The sequence below is a fragment of the Neolamprologus brichardi genome, chromosome 12 (assembly GCF_056152115.1).
Source record: "Neolamprologus brichardi isolate AB-2024 chromosome 12, ASM5615211v1, whole genome shotgun sequence".
Classification (NCBI taxonomy): domain Eukaryota; kingdom Metazoa; phylum Chordata; class Actinopteri; order Cichliformes; family Cichlidae; genus Neolamprologus; species Neolamprologus brichardi.
This window is the reverse complement of record NC_142115.1, coordinates 20,555,205-20,582,808: the sequence shown is the minus strand read 5'-3', so window position 1 is coordinate 20,582,808 and position 27,604 is coordinate 20,555,205. Positions and strand designations below refer to the sequence as shown.

Below are 27,604 nucleotides of genomic sequence, written 5' to 3'. Positions count from 1 at the left end.
AATTCAGACAGTTATCGTAAGAGCAAAGGATGTGTAAATAAGGTGAGACCCAGTTTTCAGTTTATTGGGAAGTTGAGAAAAAACACTACCTAAATACAATAAATAAAATCTATGGCCTAAACCTTTCAACTGATAATATTATGCCAGTGTTTCGTGTATCAGTTTATACTGTATTGAGATAGCAAGTGTTTATGTGCATAAATGAGGCGTTAAATGCGAAATACTAATTTCTACAAAAAGATAGCACTTTGGTCCACTGTTGCATGACAGCAAAAAGGTCCTGCTGTCCAGTCATCTCTGAATGGTCTACATTCTCTCCCTGGGTACCATATTCTAAAGACATGTCAAGTTAACTGGTGATTTTAAATTCTTGGTGTCAATGGTTATCTGTGCCTCTTGCCCTATGACAGCTGGGATGGGCTCTAGCTCCTAGGGCTCTAGTTTCCAGACTGACTAAACACTGGAAGGTTTGCTATAACAAAGGTTTAATACAAAAACGTCAACAGTTTACAATATTTTTGAATCTATAATTATATAAGACTATATAGGGATTAGCTGAATTATTTTATCCAAATAAATAGTAATAAAAATTGAACATTTCAAGCACATTGTGAGGAGAAACAACTGCAGCATTTTAACTCCATTTTGAACGTCACAAAGCAAAATCTGCAGGACGCATTGCCATATTTAGTCGTGTCTTACTTATGCAACAAATTATTTATTATGTACAAAAATATAGTGAGTAGCACTGTGCATGAAGAATAACAGAAGCACTTCTTTGCTTTTCTCTAACATGCACTGTAGCACAGAAAATCCAGTCACTGCTGTGCCAAAAGCTACACATGAAAAAATGGCCAGAGTATCATCATAAACTTCAGAGCAAAAGATTTATTACAAGAACAACTTGACAGCATTTTCAAATTCAGAAAAAAAACGTGAAACATTGTAGTATTGCTATTTCATACACACAAATTCCACAATGTCAAGCAATCTGTACATTTAACCAAAGTTTTAGTGAAAATGGCATCTGATCACAAACATTCGGATTTTGCTGATTGGGGCAAAATCCGAATGTTTATGAGCATTTCATAAAATCCTCTGTAGGCAGAAAGAGCGGATTAGGACAATCAATCGTTTTAAGATTATAGAAATCATGGCTCAGTAAGCCTGTACATTTAAAACACCAAATAGGTGTTCGAACAAGCCAAAACAGATGTAAAATAAAAAGAATTAAGAGTACATGTGTAATGTGTTTATACACGCTAAACTGCCCACCGGCTACATATTGCAATCAATGTCGCTCTAACAATACTGATACATCATGAATCATTTGTAGCAGTGGGGAGTCAGCACATGATAAAATTACTGTATCTTTAAGAGATGGGACACCATATAAATAAGTTCACTTTGCCTTCAAATCACTCTCATTTTTAACTGACAACATTTCCACTGATTCTGTCTGTTGTCTCGAACTTGAGAAACAGATGTCATATGAGCCCATGAAAGCTGATTTCATAAATAAATAAATTAGACCAGCACTACTTCCCTCTTTACTTCAAATCTGTACATATTCCCATACAGTATGTACATAAAGATATACACACGCTCCATTCCCGGGCCATGCTCTGTTAGTGTCCAGCAAAAACAATTTTATCAACATTTTCTTTTCTTTGCCTCCACATTGTGTGGAAAACAATCATCAAATATTAATATCAGTTTTTCCTTCACTCAAAATCAGAAGCTCTTGAGATTCTATGGTTTCTGCAGCCCGCTAAACAGTACAACCGCTTTCCAACTTTACACCCTTCAACACATGCAAAATACCAAAAAAGCTAGTAATGCAGGCTCTGTAGCTGGAGTCTGGCTTGTCATATTGATGACAATTGTGTGAGAGCTTCACATAGTAGGCTCAGTTTCCAGTTACAGTATCCATTATTCATGCACCCCTGCACACATGCAGACACTCGAGTTAAAGCCAGTCAGTCTTCATCTATCAAACCTTACCATGTCATACCAGACCATTATTGGCTCTAATCAGCACCATTTCAGTATCATATCAAGACAACATTTTCTACCACTGAATAAAACATTTCTCTCTTTTTTTTTGCCACTAGATGTCACCATAAATTGTGCCATATTATTGAAATCCCTCTGTTAAATAGGCAATAAACAACCAAGGGTATTCAGAGGAAATACATCATATATATGGTTTTCATTATTTGCACATCCACCTCAGGTATAACTTATAAATGAAACTGGCTGGTAATGCTTTTTTTCTCTCCTTCACATTCAAACCCAAACTGTCCAATTATTATAAACAGTTAAAGATGGCAATGTAGTGTTACCTAACAGATCTTAGTGATGTTTAGCTAAAAACATTCCAAAAAAATTAACCTGTGAAAAATTGTTTAAGGCAAAGGGAATTTTCAAGGCATTTTCAACACCAGTATTGCATAGCTAAGGCTGCACAGCACTGAATACAGTGAATATGTACATTAGACTGTATATTCCAAGCCTTGTCTTTACAAAATACCCACTCTCAGCATGTATTTACACATTCATTCTCCTTAGCATTTAATTCCAGAGTACAGTTTGGTCAGAGGAGGAACTCAACATTTCAAATGTCAGTGACAACTATATAAAGTAATATAACCTTCCCCCATGCTCCTCATATTTTTGTTGTACACTCAATGCATTTAAATTAAACTTTTTAAAATGTTACTGCATCAAACATAATCTTAAAAACCGGTAAGACATTAAGCATTCAAACAAAAAGCATCTATCTTGTCTAGAACAGCTTATTATCATGAAAAGCTGACATTGTTAAATAATAACATGAAACAACTGTACAGAAACTGGTAGTGCGCATAATGTTCATAGAGCCAGAGATGAGTGTACCTTAGTCTATGTTACTGATTATTGTAATGTGAGTATAGTGAGTCATATATGAATGTGGACAGACTGAAAACATCACAGTCATCATGCCAGTATTTTCACTATAAGGCAAGCAGAAGTGCTATGGCAAACCACAAGAGGGAGCCAGTCTGCATGACTCAAGGACTAGTGTTTACATCAACCCCTGGCACTTTACCATGCCCCCTTAGTGAGGCACATGGCAGCACATATGCTCTCGGTTTCTATTTCTGTGTATCAACCGTGAGAATTTCACTAGTGACTTATAAAAAAAAAAGAAAGATTGGCAAAAGCATCCCCATGCACACATTAAAATTAAAAATTACAGTAACTTAAAGACCATTCCTTTGGTAATAAATAATTTGGCTTGAGTGCAAAAAAGCAATGTGAAGCCCTGCAGTTATTCAGGGGAGAACCTAAATGGAGAAAAAAGGAGCGTTTGACATGCAGTAAAAACAGTCTGTCCGTAGCTCATTTTTATCTTGTTGGGTTTTTTTGTTTTTCTCTTTTTTAAACACAGTAGTTAAAGTTCATGACAACAACCCCCCTCCCGTGTACTACCCACAGTTTCGTTTTGTGCTACATCCAAGCTTCAGTGTCCACGCTGCCTGACTGTGTAGGGTAGGCGCAGTCTTTGTTGCTCATGGCTGAGGAACGAGGATGAGGATGGATCATATCAGCGAAGGCCTGGTGCAGGCCCTTGCATGTGGCTTGGCGACTGGTAGGATGGGAGCTCTGAGGAGACAGCGGTGGGGTGTGGCAGGGGGAAAGAGTGTTGTTCGTCTGCAGGTCTCTGTAGCTGACGGGGGTGGGTATGCGCGAGGGGCCGTTTTCGGGCCTGTTGTCAGTGCGGGGCCTGAATCGGGTCCCCAGTTTGTGCTTAGGGATTGGGTCAAGCCTGTTTGCTCTCTTTGGCCCTTTCTTAGCCTCCAGCATTTCTCCATCAGCGTCCCCGTTAGTCAAGGGCAAATTTGGTGGAGGTGACTCGGAGCGGGATTCGCTCAAGCTGAAGCACATGGAAGAGTTTTCACTTGAGGAATCCTGGAAGGAGCAGTCCTCAGAGAGGGGAAGGGGAAGAGATGATGGACAATCCTCAGAGGCTGGGAGGTCAACACTCCCGTCACCATTTTCCATGTCATAAGGTAAGTCTGGCTGGTGATTTTCCAGTGGAACATCTCCTTCAGGCTGTGTGCTCCAGCCAAGAGGACCCTGTTGATCTATCATCCCCCCTTCAGGAGGGGATGATAGATGATGTTCTCCATTCATATTCCCACATTGAAAAGCAGGTTGCGAGGAAATGTCATTCATCAAACTATCTGACTCTGTGTCTTGAAGTCCAGGCAAGGAAGAAGTGATTTCTCTCTCTTCCATGGAGCTGGAGATAGCTGGGAGCTTCTTGTGACCCCCTCCACACTCCCCCCAGTGTTCAGGCTCTCCTTGACTAAAGTTGTGTGGTCCCCCAAAATTGTGTCCAGAAAGTAAATTTAAGGGGTCCTCCAGTGGGAAGTGACGAGGGTTAGTTCTCTTGGATTCCCTGAGGTCAGGAAGAGTTCCCATCTTGGCCCCCACATTCAAGGAGGAGGTGGATGAGTTGGAAGAGGAATAGGCAGAGTCATTGACATTAAGATCAGTGAGTACTGCTGCCGGATGCATCCCAGCTCGCTGCAAGGTGATTCCACCAGGAGCTTTATTAGACACTGCTCTAGCCTGCTGTGTATTGGCAAGATACTCAGCCTCAAAGCTGCGATAAAGATCATGCTCCCTCTGGGGGTCTAGTGCTGGCAGTAACGGGAAGCCAAAGCCCAGCCCTTCCTCCTCGGGTTCCTGGCATTCCAGACCGGATGCGTTCTTATAGTGGCCTCTCCCAGCAGAGCGGGAGCCCTGTGAGGTCCGAGAGGAGCGGGCGGCATGATGATGAGAGTTGCGAGGAGATGAGTGTGGTGAACGTCGCCCCCCTGATGTCACAGGTGGTAACAATCTGCCTTTTCCTACGGAGGGTGAGCGAGGGGCAGGAGGCCTAGGAGTAGTTATGGTCTTCTTGCTGGGACTACTGCTATTGTTACTCTGGACCCCTTTAATGGGTGAGTTAGAGCATGAGGACGATTGCCTTTTGGAAAACCCAGCAGCCATTCTCGGAGAGGATGGGGGTAGTTGTTTGGCCCGAAGATCTTCTCGTCTCTCTGAAGGTGGAGGCTGAGGATCTCTGTAGGAGAGAGCGGGTCCTGGGCTGGCATCACTGGACCGAGTACGGCTGGTCAACTTACTCTGGCTGTGGGACCGTGGACCAAGAAGCCTCCTTGGGCCCTCGTTTCCAAGAGAGCGGCCCCTTTCTGTTCGAGGCATCCGTACTCCTTCAGGGGAATCTTGAGGTGGGTTGGGTTTGAGTATCGGTGTGAGTGCAGAGCGTTCCCGTGACTGGCTGCGTGCACGAGGGAGTGAGGGACGCAGGGATGGGCTCTGACTTCCGGCTACAGGCCTCTCGATCATATGTTTCCCCTGTTTACGATTGACAAGCAGTACTACTTCTTCACCCGAGCGCCGTGAAGCACCCCCAAGAGACTGGCGCCCCCCGCCTCCTCCTCCTCCTCCCTTAGAGGAGGCCGTAGAGGAGTCACTGTCACCAGACAGACGTCTTGTTAGTGGTGTAATCGTCTCCTTATTCCTGGAACATAAGCAAGAAACAGATTAATTTATATTTATAATACCTACCACATCTATAAAAGTAATCTTTTCTTATTGAGTTTGTGTTCATATCCACAGGCGGTACAGACTACACGCCTGTGGTAGTATACAGCCCCCAAGACACCCCCAGATTTTCGGAGTCACCATATTCCTTTGTACCAGCATGTGACCTATAATGTGTAATATGCAGGGATTTTTGAGTATTTCCAACCTGCCGCTGGTGCACACAGACAGCGTGTCCGACCTCAGGCTCATGTGTTTCTTGGAACAGTGGGCAGTGACAGCCAGAGGGATTACAGCAAAGATGAGAACAAGTGGGGGCAGGATTAGAGGTCTCATAGTTTTTCTAGCCCAACACACACCACTGCACTTTCCTGACCAGAACACACTCCACTGTCACGCACCAGCAGGACCATCGGGTTTAACTGTTTAATCAGCTCAAAGTTCACATTACGGGAAGGAGAAACTTAAATAGATCCCATGAGTATTGATCAACAGAGTGCATACTGCTGGTTATTTAAAGACCTAGCAAAGGCTTTGATATTTGTTTGATGGAAGATTTCAGGCATTCTTACATTTTCTATACCGAACTCAGTCTGTTTCTTAAATAATATTAATAAAGAGTATTTGCGTGTTTTACTGAGCATAACTGGAATTTTCACTTAAAAAATAAAAGCAGCATGAGAAGAAAGCAGACACATTATTTATTACAACTTAAAAAGCCTATAAGACCATTTCACCACAACAGCCCACTGTGTTCCTTTGTTATGACTTTTAATTACTGATTTAGAGAGACTATATGGGCGTCATGCTCGACTTTTGTGGTTATCCTTCAGAAACTATATTTGTGTTTACTCAGGCTTACTAATGTATCTGCATGGAGCCCACCTGTTGACCTACTTCTCCACTTAGCTGACCAGTTGTCTAGGGATAGTTGTCAGATTAGTCTTTATCTTTGAAAGTGGACTCTCCACACACACAGTTATTTGAAATGAGCTGCTGCCTTGACGTCTGGTCTGAGCTATTGCTCATAACAGAAATGAGCTGGATATTGTATTAGAGCCAAAGTAAACCACCATTCAGATCGTAATTATGTTAAACAAAGGCACCCACACACTCTGACATATTCAAAGGTATGTGGAACATTTTTCCAGCTTCATGGATTTTAGACTTAGAAGACTTTATTTCATCTATTGTCTCTATATCCATATAATAAACGCCATGGATAAAGATCTCAGTATTACCACCCTTTCTCTGATAGGGCACTTCAGAAGCATGAAAACCAGATTTGTGGTTATATTTGACACTGACTTTACGGATCATCTGTTTGCCTTTATATGTAAAAAAAAAAAAAAAAAGGCCAAAGCAACAGTTCCCTCAGAATCTAAGCCATGATAGATGATTAGACATCTAATTTGTAAAATGAAAGGGAATTGACAAGTCCTTAAGAGAGCTGCTTAAACATTATAATCTCTACCTTGCAGCCACAAGGAGGTGCTGTAGGGTGGCTGTGTGTTACAGATTTATCAGGGCAATGTCACCTGAGATTAGAGAAATCTGCTCTGCTCTAATCTGGGGCTTTCTGGTGTATTTGTTGTGTGTATGCCACTGTTTGTGTGTGCATGTGTGTGTGTCTGTGTGTGTGCCTGTCAACAGACACAAAATCACAGGGCACAAAAATGAGTATTTCTCCCAGGCTACCCATAGCAGATTCATTTCTTATCATCGTATCACACTTACCCACACACTTGCCTGCACACTTGGGCGGACACACACACACTCACCTGAGAGGATTAAAGTGGCGGGGCTCTGAGCGATCTCTTGGCGGCTTTGGGAGAAGACTGCGTGCTGCGCCAGAGTCGAGCTCTAAAGAGTTCTGAGGTCGGCCTGGTCGTGCAGAGGAAGATGACGAGGCACACTGAGCAGAGTGGGGCTCCAGGGACCGCCTGTCAGAAGGTTTATAGGGTGCGATGCCATCATTTCGCCAGTGTGGACCCGGGCTGGTGGAGCGGGAGGAGTGGGCGCTCGAGGACTTGCTCTGGGCTCCCTGACCTTGGCCACTAGCTTTAGCCTGATGGTAGCGGTGGGCTGTGGAGACAGATTGTCAATAAGTGGTTTGGAAAGACTTCTAACCAACATTGGCAGACAGCCTGTACAAGGATAAAAGACATCAAGTGGTCAAGAAATACACTACAGCTAATAACTGTGGCATCTAGCTCTTTATTAGCAGATAAATTACAGCAGCTGCTGCCCACAAAGATGGACTCACTAGTCGAACTAGCCAATCAGACAATGATTTGAACTTAGAACAGCTTAAAACTCTATTATCTTCAGCATGGCCTCTTACTTTAAATCAGGATGTATACTCTCTCAGAGTTTTAGGCATGAACGTGTCCTAATTAAAGTAGCAAAAAAGTTCAAAGTTGCTGTACAGATGTGTTGTTGGATCATGTAGCAGAAAAGTTATTAAAAAGTCAGATCCTCGAGGTTCGGTATGACACAGACTGGCTGTTGATGGGTGACATAACTATTCAAAAAATAAGTCAAACAGTAAAAATCTGATAGCTGCAAAGACGAAATTTAGAATTTCTCATATCATGGTTTTATGTCCGCAGATGACAAATTCAATGACAAATGATCCACAATGTCTGCCGTAGTCGGAACACAGCAAATCAGATGTGAATCATAATCTGTAATGTATCATGATTTATGTAACCCGAGCCATGACAATAAATCTGTTTTCTAAGGGGCTAGTGGAGAATAAGAAATGACCTCACCGAAAGCAGCACAACGGCACGGGTCATGCTTGTCCAAATAGTGCTCTAATGTGTCCCAGCCCCCTCCGACACGCACCATCACATGGGTACGAAGGACCTGTAGCGGAAAAATAGAAGAAAAAAAGAGACTTCAATAGAGAAAAAAAATGGACATGCATATTCATACAAAAAATTGCTAAACCTTTGAGTAAACTGCGCCAACACACACACGAGTAAACATATTCCACAAACAGGGCAGCTTGCTGAAGGCTGCCTGGCTGGCCCTTAGTATTACATAACCTCTAGATGTGCCCCTGCATGTGTCCCCATCTCTCCTTTCCCCACAACTCCTCTTTCTCCAGCATCACCCCCAGCTGCTGCCATTATGAGGGGTATTCATTACTATGCCAACCCACAATTAAACAAAGTACGGTAGCATAACAAAGAGCTCGAAGTGTGCTTTGGCCGCTTCTCGCTCATGCCTCTCAGCTGTCTTCCCCGTGTTTTCAGGGGGTAGCAGGGTGAATTTGCATGGAAATAACTCACCCCTGCTGTCCCCCTCTGGTGAGACTTCAGTTATCAGGGAGAGGGGCAATGAGAAGAGGGGGCAGGAGAGCCATAACACAGAGGGGGTTGGTGGATATGTCCCTTCCTCTCCTCTATGAGGTGCACACTTCCATAGGATCAGACCAAAGAGTCTCACTCCCTCCAGGCAGAAGCTGCCTTCACCGAAGCAACACTGCTTGCTTGATGTGACAGCCCCGTGGATGCATCCCCCTACCTTGTGTTGTGTAACACAGTCTGCCAGCCACATGTTTTGAAGGCTGTAACCCTGTCTTTGAGGCCACAGAGGGCAAAGTCATAATGGCGAATCTGTGCAAGCCGGCACAGAGTTTATTTCCACCAAATCACACGTTGCACAGCATCGCATCTCCGTGTCCCTGGTCAGAGAGAGAGGGCACAGACATGTGCGACAAAGTCTGACGCCACCTTCTCCCCAGCACAATCCCCGCCAATCCACTACAAGTCATTTCATTGGCCTTGCTCCGCTACTACATCAAATCCGTAAAAACAGCTGATCTGCTTATCTCTATCAGACGTGGAAGCATAAACTGCTTATTCTCCAATGCTTTGGCCTTATGTCAGTAACAGGTTTATGCTTTCTGTGATGCTGCGAGGCCATCGCGAGCCAGCAGTGAAAAGCAGGGTTGCGCAATGTTCTTAATATATCATCATATTCATCACTGCAGTATTAACAGTTGCAATAAAAAAGATCAAAAAGGTAGAAGGTTGAAAAAAGCGAGGGACAGACTGTTCTTGGAAATTCTGCAGAAGAATATTTTGACTTGGTTTTAATTTACAATAATATCTCTGCTGTATATTCTCTCCCTTTTTCTCTTTCTTGTTCCTTTATTTATATACATTTTTTGAACAATTAATTAATTTAATTAATTTTTAACTTTTTTTTTTTTTTTTACCAACTTTTAAAACTGGGTGTCATTTTCTTAAGCATAATACATTCTTGTTTGTTAAACTGATACAGTCATGTGAACAAAGTTTTTATGGGACTCCATGCAATCCTGTGTAAAACTAACTACTTCCCATGGTTCAACAGCTTGTAGAGCGACCTTTAGCAGCAATAACTTGAAGTAATAATTTTCTTTACTGTACATTACCTCCTATTCTGAGATGAGAAACTTTCTGTCTTTTATAAAAAAAAACATCCCAATAAAAGCATCCTGCTGATTTTACTTTGAAAACTGCACTAGCTCTCATGATGGCACCAGATATTAAAAGCCTCATACGATAAATTTCAATTTGTACTGCAGTATAATGACTACAAAGAAAATTACTAGGGGTCTAAAAATGCTATTTGTGCTGTATTAATTTACAGGCTCTGCACAAAGCAACTTCACTGTCGTCTCCTAACAAGAGAAAGGTACTGTGTGTTTAGGATAATCCCCATTTTATCATGTGAGATGCTGAAACATGATTACAGAGATTATACATTTTACACACTGGTAACAAGCACAAATTACAGCATCACAAAGTTCTTTTCATTTCACTTCCGTATTCAGTAAGGTTATTACGCATTTCCCCTTTAAAAAGGAATGCCGCAGAACTGCTGAGGAGTCAACTGAGGCTGAATAGATGTTTAGGGACCATGTTCCACTTTAAAAGAGCGCTCAGCTGCCAGATTTCCCAACCAACGGAGGGGTATCACCAGTACGGAGACCCAATCCCTGTTTCTATGGCAACAGTGAACAGAGACTTCTTGTCATCATTGCGGGGGCGTGATAAACCAGCGTCTTCTTAAATCATGCTGGTGACTTAAAAAATTGAGCTCATGCTTCATTTCATCTGTTGTGAATGTATCGCCTCCCACTAGGGAGCAACCTCCCTCAAGGACAAAGATGCTTTATTGAGCCCCCCGTGTTGATACGGCTGGCTTGCTCACTCGCTTTTAGGACTTCATTCCCTGTTTTCAGCCCGAGATTCTTCTTACAGCCTCGCCAGCTGAATAGGGGTTTGTTGGCTTTCAAGGCGACTGCCCGTTTCCTCCCATCAGAAGAACAAGGGAAGCGTGTTGGGTGCACTTGTAGCTGCTTGAGCATATGTGTAATCTCTGTCATCCCCAGATAGGCATCAGGGGGAAGGCGGAGCAGCATGCACACAGCCAATCTGACAAGTAAAAGGCTCAAAGCACACTCATGAACACACAAAGCTCATTCTCCAATTTAAATGTTACTTTAAATGGCTGCTGCAACAGGCGAACACATGCTTATGCTGATTAAACTGCTTATAAAACACGTCACACACCATCTCAGGGACTCCATTCGAATTAAGATGTGGAGTCAATAAAGGGGAAGGTTACTGTGTGTATTTTTATCTATTTTGAGGAGGGGGAGGTCAAATATTTTGAGACGACAGTGACTTTTTTTAACTGTTCTCAGTGGCTAATAAAAGCATGTCGAGCAAGGATGTCAAACTCATTTCACATCGAATTTGCTACATTTACTACACTCCACTTTGATCTCCCCTTTCTGTCAGTCTACAGAAATGAAACTGGTCAAATGAAATGAATTACTTTGGTGTAGCGAATACAGTTAAAAGTCCAAAATCTTTGTCCTGCTTTGCGTTTTACAAAGCCACCCAGGGAGCCAGATTGGAGTCTTTACCGGGTTGATTCTGGCCCCCAGGCCTTAAGTTTGACATCCCTGATCTTGAGGATAAAATTTCAGTTTTCATCCCATGAATTATTAATTATTTCAAACAAGCGAAAATCAATAAAGGTTTTCAGAAGCACGAATTTAATAACTTAAACATGGTGATTAAATTTTATATCCCACTATAAGTTTTTTGAAAGAGTTGAATAAAAAGGTTAGACTACATCAATGAGTTAACCCAGGGATACCCCAGGGAATACTCATGCAGTAGACATCGGGTGCTATTACAGATTAGCTCAACTAATCTGAAAAAACCCTCAAATTACATTTGAAAATTAAAATTTTAGCGATCTGACAACATTTTTTTAAAAAAGCGACTTAAATAACGGATGAGCAGAAGGCAGAAATCAAAAAAGTGCACCGATGATATTATTAGATAAAAGCACAGATAAATATTTGAATTATTTTTAAATAACATAAAGGATAAACCGTACTCAGACATAATAAACGTCAGCAGTTACTGAAAGTACTCATGTCACGCTCCCTGTCATTCATTAGTCAGTCAGACCTCTCAGGTGATCAGGTGCAGATCTTTTAACTCTTCCTAGAATTAAATGTAAGTGTAGCGACGGTGCTTCTGTTTACCGTGGTTATGGTTTTCGGAACAAGCTGACTGCTGACCTGAGATCAGTTACATCTGTGTATACAGTTAAAACCAGACTAAAAATCTTGTTAACTACACAGGCCTACACTCAGGCTCTTTTGTGTTAAGCATATTTAGTTTGCTTGTAATGAAATGCACAATATAAACAAAACTGCCATTCTTTAGTTTTTACTTGTTTCTTCCCGAGCCTTCTGCATGTGTCTGCCATCATGTTTAGTGCTACTCATCGTATTTCATTGTTACTTCTATCTTTTGGTTATTTCCTTTTTTTAATCCGAATGTTAGTTTTCTCATTTGTCTCGTTCAGCTCTCACTTCATGTTTTTGCCTCGATCTCATTACTGTCACCTGTGTCTGCTTGTTTTGCATCCTTGTCTTACCACCAGTCAAATAATGTCTATAGATTCCTCTGTTAAAATGCCATTAAACTCACATTTATAATCTGACAGTGAATTAGTAATAGCCTCTAATGGCAGTTTCCTCCTTTATAACCACTAATTAATTGCATATATGTGTAAACTGACCCACGCAACTAATGACAAAATGTTAATGTTGAAGATTCAGAAGCAGAAGGTAAAACCGTGGCTGATTAATCTGTAACACTACATTTGTATGTACTCCATGACTTCTCCATAGCATTCCTTCTGGTGCACCTGTTTTGGATTACCTTTTCGGATCTCACAGATTTTCAGATTCTTTGTCAGTGAATAAATGCTTTTTGCTTCCATGTCCTGGACTTGGGTCATTTTCCCAGTGACACGTGGATGAATGGTTTCAATACTAGACCAACAGCTATGCAGAAATGGTAGAAAGGAGAATGTCCTACCCACAACTGATGGTTATGGTTAGCTGAATGTAATCACAAAGTGTTTTTTGTGTCTTCACATGAAGACTAAAGAACCCATTTATCCTTCATATCTACCAGAGCTGCAGGGATTGAAAAGGTTGGAAATGATATTTTTGAAAAATGCTATATAAAAATTTAAATTTTCAAACAAAAATGCTGGAAAATTGATTATTGATGCTGTGTCCACATATCTGGAAATGGAAGCTTGCTTGTTGTAGCAGCCAGGGAGCTCTGATTGCTGCAGACATGTAAATAAACCCAGAAACACCCCCATGATACAACCACGCCTCATTCCCCCTTGTTACAGGAATGGACTGGTGCCGTCTTGTCTTCCATAAAAATGCCCTCCGTCTGTCTTCTCCGTAACTGTCCTGTCAAACTGAGAGTTGGAGCCGTTTTATGGATGTTGTTGAATGTTGAATGTGTAAACCGGATGAGTGAGGTGTAGCTGTATGTGGGTGTTTCTGAGTGTGCGATCGGTGCGTTACTCCTGGCTGTCACAATGACTAACGTACATCACACAATCTGTTTTTCAAACATGTGTCACATTTCATTATATAAGTTGATGGTGTTGGCTTTTTTTCTAGGCCAAGGAGAATGCCCACAGAGCACAATTACAACACTGAGAAGAGCCTTGTAAAACACTGAAGAGTCAACCCATTTTTAAACACAACAGCTCAGTTTTGCAGTCCCGGATCTGCATTGATTTTTCCTTTTAGTGTAGGACTGGCCTAACCTGTATGTGGGAAAGCAACTACAAACCTCACAGTCTCTAAATTCAGAACACATTACACACAACACATTTGAAAGCTGTTTTTTTTTTTTAATCTATAACTCAATATGTATAAAAAAAATTCTCAATTTCTTAAACAAAGATAATTTTACCAAAAATGTAATCATATATTTTACATTACATCTCCTAGTGTGGGCCAAGTGGTGGTGCTAAAAGTGCAAATAAATAAATACTGGCATTAGAGCAGTCGGGCACGCCTACAGCAAACCCGGAAAGCCGTTCAAAGAGTCCATTATCAGGCTGTGGTACATGTTAGGTAAGTGAAACCAAATCAATCTTTGGTATCAGACGACCTTCCTGCACTGTCCTCTGAGGCCTGGTGTGGGTTCAGTGGCAGCTTTTGAACTGAAAACGAGACCAACAGTCCAAGAGAAACAGGCTACAGCCAAGATAAGGAAAACTCAGGAAGTGACCTAAACCTCTATTTGTGTCTGGATGGAAAAAGTACAATCCTGGGAGTGGGCCAGATGAAGGCAGTTCATAAACACTCACTCAAGAGAGAGAGAAATCATAGTACTGTTCCAGTTTAATTCAGCCAAACAGCTGAGGGATTTCTGCTGGGATATTATCTTGCTCTTCATGAACCAACAAATGATCCCATATGGTGCTACCATATGGCTCCATGTAATTGCTGTATGCCCGCTGTGCTATGTGCCAAATATACACGCACATGTGACAAAATAAAGGAAAAGCCAACAGGTGACTTAGTAAGATGTTGGACCATCACATGCTACACGAACAGCTTCAATGCACCACTTGCATTATTTCTCCAAATCTATAGCACAGGAGAACCAGGAGCAGCGCCATTCTTCCAAAAGTTTGCACCCTCGTTATGTCTTTTGATGACGTTGCTGTCTTGCCCTCCCCAGCAAAACAGAGCTATTAGATCTCCCAATGTTAGAGGTCCAGGGTTCAGGTTTTTCTTTTAATTTGTCCCACATCTCTATAGTATGTGGTCGTATTGTCAGCTGAAACAAATACGAATATATACTATTCTTCCCTGCAGCTTACCCCTATGTTATAAGCTCCTCCCACCAGCAGGGGCACAGACATGTAGGCGCTGACATTTCGTTTCACAGAGAAATCCAAACATCCCGGGAGAAACTCCAATCCTTAACCCATTTAACTGCTGCATATTATTCCCTTCACAGAGTTTTTCATTCTTTACACCACAAACCCGAATCAGACCATTTCTATAACAAAATGCTGAAATTTCAATGCAGGTTTTTGTCGAACTACACATGCCACATACCTGGCTCTGAAAACCTTAAAAGTAATCGTCCTAATCCAGGTGCATAAGTGCTCATGCTTTATTTTGTTTTTTTGTTTTTTTTAGTAATTTGGTAATAAAACTTAAATCAGTCATCTGATTTTTTAAACTGATATCTGAAGTTCTCACATCTGACAACGTGACAACAAAGTGATGGTTCCAGAAATAGTAGGAGACAGATATTAAATCACTTGTATGGCGATGGAGGCATTTACTTAGCTTTTGCTAGCTCTTAATAAACACCAACATACCTGTGTACACCTTTCTGAATGTTTTCAAACATTACTAAATCAGCCAGTGGCCTACATGTCCAAATGACCATTAGACTGCAATATATGGCATCTCCAGCTATTATATGTCATGTCACTGCACATATCATAAACCTAATTTAATCTAATGGATTCTTACATACTTCTGTTAGGCCTACTTAGCTAAGCTACTGTAATTATAGTGTTATAGTTGGCTGCTGAATGTGAGCACAAATAAAGTTTGGACGCTCATTGAAATTGTCATCATTATTAATAATAATAATAATTAAGGTATTAATCCTTAATAATAATTGAGGATTATTAAGGTAATTATACTATTCACAGTTTTTCTGGTGTGATGTGGCGATCTGGTCTGATCTCTAAGGTTGAAAACAGGACTGTGCTGTAAGCAGGTTAAGTAGTTAATATCAGTCCTATAAACTCCATTCTTGTATCTATGCATCAGATAGTGAGCAAGAAGATGAATACAGCATGCTAAGAAATGACAGGTGGCGAGCGTTTTTTTTTATTAAATGTTATATACTAAAGGATCAATGGCTAACCAAACTGTTGTGGATAGTTGTCGGCTTAATTATGTGTTTAAAAAAGTCAAAACAAAGAGATAGGAAAGGATGGATGGGGACAGGAAGGGGGCCCACAGAGGCTGCTTATGTACAGACCCCAGAATTCTGAGATAAGCTCCTGGGAAGAGCAGAAATGTTGAGGGCAATCCTTTGTAGGACAGGATCTGTGCACAATTATGTAAAACTTGGTTGATCACAGTCGTTTTTGTTTGCCTAAGTGTGTTTTTAATAAATTGCATTCAAATGGAAAACTGTGTCTAACAAACATTAAATTAACATAAAGGTAAAAGGAGTAGTAAGTCAAAGTAGTCAAATTAGGTTTGAGTACTTGTACTTGTGATGTTTTTGACTTTCAAAAGTGCCCTCTCAACATTTTTTACATTCTCATGACAAAACCAGTAATGTGGGCATTCTTACACAACATTGTTTGTCCCCTTATCTGTCAGAGTAAAATGAAAGCATAAAAAGATGTGTATCACAGTGACAAATATCTGATGATGCTAGGGTTTATCTTGGCGATGACTTACTCTGATAAAGATCAGTGCGCTGGAGTCCCCCACTTTGTACTTCCCCTCTGACACCTTGATCATAGGAAACTGAGCTGGACAGGAACACTGCCCCAAAATCTCCCGAACCTGTAAAGGACAAAAACAAAGGATTTTTTTTAGATTTTAGATTATTTATTCTTTGGGCACTTTAACCTTTATTCAACAGGACACCAGGGAGCGACTGCGGGGGCACGATCAAACCCAGGCCAGGTGAGCTACAGCAGCAAAAACAAAGCATTTTTAACATTCAGATGAGCCACACATGATGTTGGATACCTAAGAGGAAGCTGATAATGATCCTTTCCTGTTTTTACCAACATGACATCACGATTAGTCACAAACTTGCAACAATGACCAACGCGCTGCTGAATGTGAGTGTTATGTGTCAAAAGCACAAAGCCTCTGTTTTATGTTATGAGAAATGAGCAGTCTTCCTAAGTATACGAGTGTGTTGGAGTTGTCATCTTCCTGCCAAAATATTCTCTCCAACCCCCCCACTGGGTGATCAAGCACCACGCCCCGCTGTCTCACCACAATAAAAGCCTTTTCTCACCTCGTCTTTTCAGAACATTTGGTCATTAAGTTCACCGCTAACTGTCACAAAAAAACCAAGAAAAACACAAACACAAAATACACACTGGATGTGCAAATTAATACTCTCCCTTTCTGGCTCTCTTGGCTTTTTACATGACCGTGTTTGTCTCTGTGACATCATCAACTAGAGGGAAGAAAAGAGCATGGAAACCAGACTAGTGGCGATGATGTCAGCAGGCCGGTGCTGCCAGATGGGGTTTGAATCGAGAGAGTCAGAGCCGGTGCCCTTGCTGTGGTTACGGGTGCTTATTAGGCAAGTAGAGTCAGACACAACTGCAGGGTGGAGTGAGATCGCTCGCTTTGTTGCGCAGGCCTGCCGCTCTTGCTGGATTGGACAACTTTGATGTTTTTCTTGGCGTCTCTGTCAGACAAAGGCGTGTGCGCACTTGTCGCGCAGCAGGGAGAGAAAGTAAAGCTGCAAAGTGGACCGAGGAGAGCACAGAAGCAGGATGAAGGATGAATAACTGCTTCATAGGTGTAAAAACAAGGGGAGGGGTGCATGTAGATATTAATCTGATCAAATACCTGATTGTAGCTTCTCCGCTTTAGCTGTTTACTGCACCTTTCATGCTATCCGCAGGGCTCAAGGGATATTGCTTGTTTGTGCATGTGTGTGTGTGCTCGCTCTACCTACCGCATAACCGGTATGGTGTATTCAGAAGATTAAGGTGTCACCTTGTTATTTTCTTGAAATAGCACCCTTCTTCTATCCCGTGCTAATTAAAGAGGGAGGCCTCAGAGCTAAGCCTCACATCTCACCTGCGCCTCTGTTCTGCCTCTCACCTGTTTGTATCGAGGCTCCTTTACTTCTTCTTACCTCTCTCGTCTGCTTTGTTGTAGATCAGCCTCTATTTTTAGCCCGTGCACTGTGTGACCAGACCTATATTTATCTTCTTCTTTTTTTTTGGTTTTGCTTACATTTCTACAGCTGCTTGCTGCTTCTCTTTTTGTCCGCCCAGTCACCCACTCTTTCATTCTGTCAGTAGGTGGACTCGGCCTATCTGGAAAAACCCTAGTCTGTGTGTTAATGGAAAGACTGCTATGGCAACAGACGCACACATAGCATTACCCTTCCCTTTCTGACCATACAGTTTCCCTTCTTTTTTTTTTCACCGCAGCCATAGTAAAGTCTCTCTCCCTTGGTCCTGTTCAGATTAGGTTTTCCTCTTAACGTGTCACATTAGAAACACTGAGCAGGATGTACATTTGAAGTGTTTTTTAATAGCAACCCATTCAAAGAGCAGTCCTTGCATTTAAAGTATTTAGTCAGTGGATTCTTTGCTGTGAAATACTTGCACTTCCCATGTCTTCGCTGTGTCAACAATGACAGATAAACTGAAACTAAAACACACACGCACACAGGCATGCACTGCACATGGTGGGGGGTGGGGGTGAGATGAATAGGGAGGCGAGAGATGGGGTCACGCGGGAAACATGCGGAAGTGGAGCTGGAACACTGGGGAAAAATTGGGGGAGAAATTATGGATGCCTGCCGGTCTCACGAGAGACGCTTCCAGCGAGAGCTGCAGATGTTTGAGAAGGAAGAGAGAGAAAAAAAAGGAAGATGAGGGAACAATTCACAGCATGCCCCAATACTGGAAATCTCCTGCATCTATCTTAAGATAGGAATGCAGAGATGGTTTTGCAAGAAGACAAAAAAGAATATTTTCAAGAAAGTTTTGTGATACTTCCTTTGAACTGAAAAGCTGTATTTGTTTATCTGAGGAATTTAACATTAAGATCACGGGTTCTTTTTAACAATCCCACAGCACAGATCTTGTCCTATCTGCGCAGTATGAGTCAACAGTGTCCTCAGTCCTTTCCTTCCTGACCTGCAAACACTGCAAGGCCAACTCATAGAAAAGGGTGAACAGAGGAAATGGGAGCGAAGGACTTAAAGATGTCTCGGTTTTGTTCTCTGTGCATATTCTGTGCTGATTTCAAATAAAGACAAGCGTGCAACGCTGAGACTTGACTTTGCATCTGAACAAAATGTCATCATCACAAAGGAATGTCCAGGGTTTCCAGTTTTGTTGCTGTATGGTTTGAAGTCAGTGGTTGTTATGCAAACACACAAACACCAGATTTTTTTTTTTCTGGTTTTGTGGCTCAGGGTTTTATTCAGATGTACTCTCAGATCCACTTGAATAATAGTCTGCTCCCTTCATGAGTCAACACCCACGTATGGCCACACATTTCACCAAACATAGGTGTGCTGGACTCCTGTAAGTGGCCCCTTTTATGAGTATAAAGGGACGGATACTCATCGCTAAATTCCAACAATAAAAAGTGAACATTACAACTCACTTCCCAGGAATTTCTTTCTACAGGGCGTTTCTAGATTTCGACTTTTGAGCCCTCGGTGATACAAAAGCGTTAATAAAAGAGCATGTGGCTCCGAGGTGATGTTTCCAAATGACAGAACAAGACTCTTCTCTTAGCTTATCTGCATGCCCCGAAGCCTGGAAGCTTCCCGGGATGAAACAAGCATGCCGTCAGATAAGAGACAAGAAAACTAGGCCACAAGAGGCTCCTGCTGTGTAAGGGAGATTTTTTGGAACTTGAAGGGTTATTGCTTCACCACCCATAAGCAAGCGTTCCCAGAGCTCTGAAAAAATCAACGCTTCAAACCCTATCCACCTATTAAACCGCTGCCCCGACAGCCTGTATAAATGACTTCTCCGTGGACAACCACGCTTTCTCATAAACTGGGAACAGCTTTCGCACAAACAATCTCGTTAAACAACACGGGGGTGGAGGGAGGTGATGAATGGCTAAATGAATGATAATTATGTTTTCTAATTATATTGGACCTGTAGCCCAGGGGAATGAACTAAAAGAGTGTTCAGACACAGTTAGTCTCCTGGAGTAAGAGCCTAGCCTAACCAGCAGAGAGAAGAAATGGAAAAACAGTTGGATGAGTGCCCTGGGGTCAGATAGGTCACCTAATGCCCTTACATGGGGAGGAGAAAAAGAATAAACACATTTACAGTCATTCTGAAGGCAGCAGTTTGCTGTGCTGTTGAGGAAAAGTGCATATACACACACAGGCTTTAATACCGTTTTGCCGTGAGGGTAAATAAATGCAACGCGTTCTAGCAAAACCTTTAAACCCACTCAGAAACATTTGCATTTTCTACTTCTCCTCTGTTATATCTGTTACCATTAGAAGCACCATTATGTTGGAAAATATCATAAATCTACATGTAATTTTCGTTCCATCTCAGGCTCACAAAAACAGTCTTGCTCTTCTACTAATTTCTTTGTTTAATGTCTAGTATTTACTGTGTTTTTAACTTACTCGTTTACTGATGTGTTTGTTTATTTATTTCTCAGTCTTGAGTTGTATATCACTTATCTTCCTTGTGGAAAATAACTGATAATGACGCAGGGCGGTACCGCAGAGTGGACACTTGCATCCGGGGAGGAACTAGGGGATGGGACTGGAAGTGCGGCACCACTGAGGAGGTCTGATTGCTGATAAGCTCGCCTACAACTAGGAGTGTTTTTTATCTCTGACCCGCAGTGCCGCGATTTCTTATTTCCTTGCGTATTTGTCACATTTATGTGTTTCATTTCGGACAAAGATAAATTACATTTTTAGAACAATTTCATTTATTGAGGGGAAAAGGTTATCATAACCTGTCTGGCCCTGTGTGAAAAAGTAATCCCCCAATATTAAATATTCTATAGACTGACAAGACCAAAGTTTTTTTTAGAAGGTTTGTGTTTCCTTAAATTTGGTTTAAAACTAACACAGCATCTGATTAAAAAGAACTTCATACTAACAGTCAAACACGGTCGTGGGAGTGTGGTGGTGCATTGTAGTCAAAGTCCGGACTTAAATCAGATTGGCATACTTTAGCATGCCAGTATCAACGTGTCTAAAGATACCATTTCAAAGTTCTTAGTTCTTTGCTAAGTTGTCTGTTATGTGTAGACACAACACTGGTTCATCATTTAAGTTTTTATGTTTTAACTATTTATAGGTCAGTGTTAGAAGTTTGGCTTCCTGGTAGCAAAACATTAAAGTTTCATACAGTACTGCATTCTGTCAAAAGCAGCATTAAAACAACAACTCTGGAACAAAGTGGGAAAGTAAGCATGTAAAACTATAGGCAGCAGCTAGTTGGCTTAGCTTAGTGCCCTGGTTAAAAGCATTTCCACCTCACAAACATGGTGGATTTGTTTGTTAATCTGTATGAAACAGAACGGAAATATGTGCTTAACATATAATGTTTTAATTGGTGAGCTCCTAAGATCTCAGTAGATGTTTTTTGCTGTTTTATACTGTACTGTATGTTTGCCCAGAGGTGAAAGTGTAATCATACCTACTACAGGATAGCTATCATTTACTGCTTTAAGGAAATCGTGCTCTGTAAATCAATGCCCTTTTTTTTGGCCACATGACAAGCACCCACTTTGGCTGAAGCAATATAAGAGTCTGATGGGCATCATGTGATCTAAGAGCAATAACGCCATTATTCAGCTGCTCCAGTCAAAGAGCAATATCATCATTCGGTGCATGAAAATGAATTATCCGACCAAGGTTGGGCTGGTTTGCTGGTTTGTCTCGATGAGGATCAACAACACTCAGCGCTCTCCTTGTGGCAGGCAAGGTTAGAGGAATTTATGTTTAATCCCCACCTGTGACCAGCTTGTAGAGGCTGCAGGCGGGTGCAGAAAATAACCGGCGAATCACTGTTCATACAGACAGAAAGAGGCAGATCAGATGGACACCCAGTTAAGCGATAAACATGCAAACGATCAGCTGATAGCATCAAGTACAACAATAAAGACATAAAGTGGGCATTATGCAAAACTGAGGACTCAGCTGTTCCATGTGCACCGGGCTGTCTGGAAAATAGCGATGAGAAACGAGATGGCGACAAGTATTACTGTGCAAAATAACCTCCGGTAACGGCGCACCCCTTTAAAAGCAAAGTGCACGTAGCAAAGAAAGGAGAAAGAGTGAAGGGTGTTTTGCTCTCTCAGCAAAGCATCTGAGTGTGACCCGATGCAAAGCATGACCTACTTTTCCATTTCACCCTCTCTACTGTAGCTCTCCCTCCCAGAGCCACATCCATTCTAGTCAGGTTTAACGGAGTGTACAGTGAAGTCACTCTAGGCACATTTTCTATCATGCCCCCCCCCCCCCCCCCCCGTATACCACGAATGCACGAATGAGACCATAAGGTTAACGGAGCAGAGTGTCCATGCATGTAGTCATAACACACACGTTATCACCCTCCCCCTTTGCCCTGCTGATGTTTCCATCTAAAGATCAAGATGTCAGCCTTTGATTACCTCACTGCCAACAGTAGCTATTCATTTCCTCCTTCCATGCACCCAATGAGACATACGGATCCACTCTTTGCTTCATCATCTCCACTAGGGACAGATGTGGGGGGATGGGTTGCGAGGGCTCAGTGTAAAAACTGAACGAAGACTGAATGTTGAAGCCCGGGGTGTGAAAAGAAATGAACCAGTTTATATGAGTAAGCAAAAAAAAAAAGCAAAGATGTGGAGTGAAGGGAAAAAATCTTTTGTTTCTAAGCTCAATCAATGTGCAACTGCTTAGGTAGCGTAAACAATGCATGTTAGCATCCATCATTTGTAATGATTTGGAATAAACAGATTGCCGTTTGTAAAGCTACAACAAGCATATTTTACTATTGAGACGTGCAAATACTCGCGTATGAAAAACACCTAGGAGGAGATTCCTGAAATACTGTCATCCTATAAATATTTAGGTATTTGGTTGGATGACAGACTTTCCTTTAGAGTGCATATTGGGCACTTTGTGAAAAGTAGAAGGTTAGATTGGGTTTTTATAATTGAAATCTGGACAATTTTAATTTATCAGTTGGCAAAAAAAACTTTTACAGGTGACATTCTTAAACGTCGTTGATTATGGTGGCATCTGCATGCTGCTTACGTTTCATTGTCTAGACTTGCAGCTTTTTTACGTGTCATATCAAATTTGTTGTCGCTGTGTACTTTATAATCTGGTTTCTTGGCCTTCGCTAGTTTTAAAGAGACAACTTCACTGTTATATTTTTATGTACAGCTTCCTTTTATATCTGTGTAAACCCTCAACATCTTCAAACAGCTGCTATGATTTGTGGTGCTCTACTTGGCTATTTTGCATCTTGGTCAGAGCGCATTAAAGCCGAATGCTTTCGTCTCCCTGGAAGAATTCAGAGCTCTCATAAAGACTTCTGTAGCTGAAGTGTGTAACTGCTACTCAGAGCCTGGACCTTGAATTTGTATTGTTTTGACTCTGACTTGTTTTATCTTCTTTTATGTAATTTTTGATGTTTAAGTTGTAACGCTGTGATGGTGTGCCTACTTGGCCAGGTCTCTCCTGAAAAGGAAATGTTAATCTCAAGAGACTACCTGGTTAATAAAAACATTCAATAAAATAAATAAGAAAAAAGCACAGAGACCTGGAAAAGAGACTAAATGATACCTGTGAGGGTACAATGTGTGTTTTGGGGTTTTTTTTTGCCTCAGCCAATCAATCTTTTTCATAATCCCTGTATGATGATGATAGGACAGAAAAGCCCCTAATGCAAAGGATAAACACTACGTGTGGGTATATTCAGCTCATCTGTGTGAGCCAGCTGCTGTCTGAACATCTTTGGGACTGAGAAGAGGAACATTTATTGCACTCAGAAGTCTTAGTCAGTTACTTCCCCAACATCAAAGTGGAGCACTGGAGCATGAGCCGGAACCTTAACATTGACAGATTAGTGGCAGACTCTGTTGGAGAGGGTGTGTTGAAATCAGGAATGTCAACAGCTTACGCCTATTGTATAGAGCAGGTAGTTGACGTGACACATCAACTGTCTGCACTGCGAGACATTTGTTTACTGAGTCACTTTATTCTTGCATAAGCCGAGTAGTCAGGGACAAATTATAACTTCTGTGACACTTCTGTGATTGCTGAATAGCCACAGAGGGAGCTGTAGTTTGAGTTATCGTGGCCTGTCTGTATACTTTAACTAATTAGAATAACAACATGTAATCCTATTACCACCACACTTGCTTTGTCTCAGTAATAGGATTAAGTTGATTGACTAACCACTAAACAATGTGTTGAAGAAGATCCATCCATACATGCATACTTTTTCTTAACTGCTTATCCCACAGGACCGTATAATTTGAGCCAACTGATACTGGGCGAGAGACGTGCTCCATCACAGACACAGAGTCATCCACACCAACACTGTGTGGTACTGTGGCAGGGTATTTCTCTATTTCTTAGCTCAGAGACTTTATATGGAAGTGTGATCTATTCTTTCATAATTTAACAATAAATAAATATCCTGTATCCCAGTCTCGTGTGAAGCTGCCTTACAATAAACATTTCTTCATAGATATAAAGCTCAGTTCCAATTTCCTGCTTTTAATTGAAAGTATTACGGGTAAACATGAAAGGATGATATCCTGACTTTAATCGGTGATTGTGCATGGGTATTATCTCCTTCCACTACCTCACATTAATAATATTTTCTATAAGAATACATAGAAGCTAAATGGAAGCTGAACGCTGCATTACCAGGATCTTTCATGACATAAGAGGCTGATAATTAATTGATGATATGTTATCAATAATGCTACTGGGTATGCATAGGAAAGCGGTTTGTGGAGAGGTTGATAAATTATGTATTTATTTATTTTTAATGTAGAAACAAAATTAAGTCAATGTGAATTTAGATTCATCTCTTGTAAATACAAAAGTATCCTGGTGGATAAACTTGTGACTGTGCTTATAGAGGGAGAAGATGTCTTGAGCCTTGCAGCTAGAACTGGGTAGCAGATATTGATCAAACTATGTAGATGATAATGTGGGTTTTATTTTTATTTCCTGGTAAACACCCTGTGTCAGAGTGCAGGAAATAAAGAGGTATTCAGTGGAAATATATATTACACATAGTCTGCCACCAACAGCTGATGTATTTAGACAGGATGTGTTACTAAATACAACTCAGCAGACAATATACAACATGCTTGATGATAGCGTACTATTTTAATGTTGCAGCCTGTGGTCTAAGTGCCCTGATCAATTTTTTTAAGAGGATGGAGAGTTTATTCATCACACAGATGATAACAGATAATTCCATCCCTAAACCAGTCAAAAACAGTCAAATCTGTGTCTCGATCACAGCCGAGGGATGCTGTCAGTGTAAAACACGGCAAAACGGAAAAAAATGGGGATGAGCATCTGTAACTTTCCTTTGATGATTCCCTCCCAAAAATGTAGCTCGCTTGTATAACCCTCAGTCATATGAGCGAGGGATAAGGACAGCGCACATCTTCCTCCACGTGCTCTCTTGTTCTTTGGAGGTCACACACTAGAAATGGCTCTGCATGAGTGTGGCTGCTGACTGTCTCCCCTCCTCCCTCTCTGGTGTCCCTCACATTTTTGGTGTCAAAGACAGACATCAGCATGACAATATTACAGCCACCCCCTACTCACAACCTAACAAGCGTGCGTTGTGCTGGGCTGTGCTCATTAGCTTTGCGCTGGCAAGATCTTTGCTTCCATCACATGTTCATGTGCAGCATGCTCTGTCAAAGGTCAACCAGTTCAGCACAATGAATGACAAGAGTTAATGGTTTGACTGCAGAGAAGAGGGAGTGTTTCAGAAGCAAAACTGCCCAAAGGGACATTCCCGGCATCTTGATTGAGCAGATACAGAAATGCCACATAATCAGGAAGCTTGTGATATTGTGTTGATGTCAAGCTAAATGAAAGAAAGAAGTAATACTAAGTGTCAGGGAATTTCTTGAGATGCAGGACCGGTATTTCCAGAAGAATTCAGCCAATTTGACCTGTGACTTTTCAACGCTTTCCTGTAGGAGAGGGCAAGGCACACAGGCCCTCCAGAATTGAAGGAATTTAACAGCACGTCTTAAAACAAGCCCAGATGTTTGCACGCACCCACCCCACAGGTGATCTATCAGGCTCCTGTGTTCTTTATATCACTGACATGGTACTTTCAGAGCAAGTATTTCACTTTTGGCACATTTTTGTGGTTTTACTGTGGGAGAAAATGGGTCTTCTGTGAGCTGTTAGACGCTGTTTTAGCACCAGTCAAAACAGACCGGTTGATATTTACTGTAGACCGAGGCCACGTGATGGAAAACCTCTATTATACATTTATAATAGGAATAAAGCTTTCCTGCAAATCCACTTCCACACTTAAGACTGAACAGCGTGGGAATTGAGCAGAGGGATCATTAGGCTGCACTTAACCTTCCTAGTTCATAAAGCAGTTATGAGACATTTTGGGTTTCATTCTTTTCATTTGTTAAACTCACCAGTTCATCCAGATTTCGCATGTCACATAAGACTCTCTTCTGCTGCCAGATGAAGGGCTCTGGATCTGGCTCCTCTTCATCCTCCACACTCTTACTGCTCTCCTTCCGGCTGAAACACCTGCTGGGCGAGCTCTGCTTAGCTGGCTCCCCTTCATCGATCCGCAGGCTCTCCTGGTCCCGGATCTCCTCTTCGATCTCCTCCTCCAGCTGGATCAGCATGGGGGCCAGCATGCCGAACTTGGACCCACGTCGCGCCACCTCAAGAAGACACAGAACGAAATTCTTCTCGTTGCATTTTTCCACCAAGTCGTTGGTCTCGAACATAAGGACGTCTTTGATCCAGAGCTCCTGCCTGCACCAGGTGATGAAGTTGGACACGTTGTCCCGCGCCACAAACGAGCCGGGGACAACATTGCGAAACTGGAAGACGACATCTTTAGATGGCAGCTTCATTGCCTGTGCAGCTTCGGGATACTCCAGCTGAAACTCGTGCGCGGCGCGGTTCACGTTGTTGGCGTGCCGACAGAGGACACAGCCCGTCGCCAGCCCTTCCATAAAGGTGTCCGCAGTGATATCCAGATCATACAGGGTGTTAAGCCATTCAGCCAGATCCTCCTTCATGGCATACAGGTATTCCTCGCTGGATTTAAAGGGCCGGATACTCTTGGATGCGGCGGACTGGATGTTGCTCTGATCAGCCATATTGTCGGATTATGTATCAATTAAGTCTACTTGATAATTCCCGATAGTCTCATTGCACAGCTGCGCTCCGAAGCCTCACGCGCAAAGAAGAGCAAAACAACCGCGTGAACGCACCCACGCCGACGTGCCATGAAAGCTCCTTGAAGCCAGGCTTTGTATCGTCACGAGCACATCGGGATGCGGAGCGGCCGTGGCGCATGGATGCGTTTTCCGGATATCTGCGGAATTTGTTTCCTTTAACGAACGCATCGCCAAGTCCCGCGCGAGACCACCAGTTAATCCACACTGTGGCCGGTGGGTCCTCGCGCCCACAGAAATCCACGTGTCGCCATATCAGTGTGCGAGGCGGTCAGCCGGAGCAGAGTGAAATGAAACGCACTCCGCAGCGCGCAGTCCTCGACTCATTTCATTGCGAACAGGCTCGGCCCATGATGCGCCGCCTCTTGCGCTGAATATGTTGACCTGCTGTGGCTCAAACCAGCACAGCGACTCGGTGGCACATCCCAT

The 27,604-nt window shown here is 42.1% G+C and overlaps 1 protein-coding gene across 1 annotated transcript; it reads right to left on the bottom strand.

The window, feature by feature from the left end:
- Positions 1–873: 873 nt before the first annotated feature.
- Positions 874–27,545, bottom strand: gas2l1 (growth arrest-specific 2 like 1). Its single transcript, XM_087849130.1, has 5 exons — positions 26,396–27,545; positions 16,451–16,558; positions 8,373–8,469; positions 7,380–7,683; positions 874–5,575 (listed from the first exon to the last, which is right to left on the bottom strand). The coding sequence occupies exons 1-5, from the start codon at positions 27,095–27,097 to the stop codon at positions 3,493–3,495; spliced, it is 3,294 nt and encodes a 1,097-aa protein (XP_087705256.1). The 5' UTR covers positions 27,098–27,545; the 3' UTR covers positions 874–3,492.
- Positions 27,546–27,604: the final 59 nt, after the last annotated feature.

Excerpts from the sequence above, each read along its gene's own strand:
- gas2l1 (XM_087849130.1), bottom strand. The coding sequence starts at position 27,097 with ATGGCTGATCAGAGCAACATCCAGTCCGCCGCATCCAAGAGTATCCGG. Across the intron at positions 7,684-8,372 it reads GTGCCGTTGTGCTGCTTTCG|CCCACCGCTACCATCAGGCT; the intron begins GTGAGGTCATTT and ends CTGTCTCCACAG. Across the intron at positions 5,576-7,379 it reads CGCCACTTTAATCCTCTCAG|GAATAAGGAGACGATTACAC; the intron begins GTGAGTGTGTGT and ends CTTATGTTCCAG.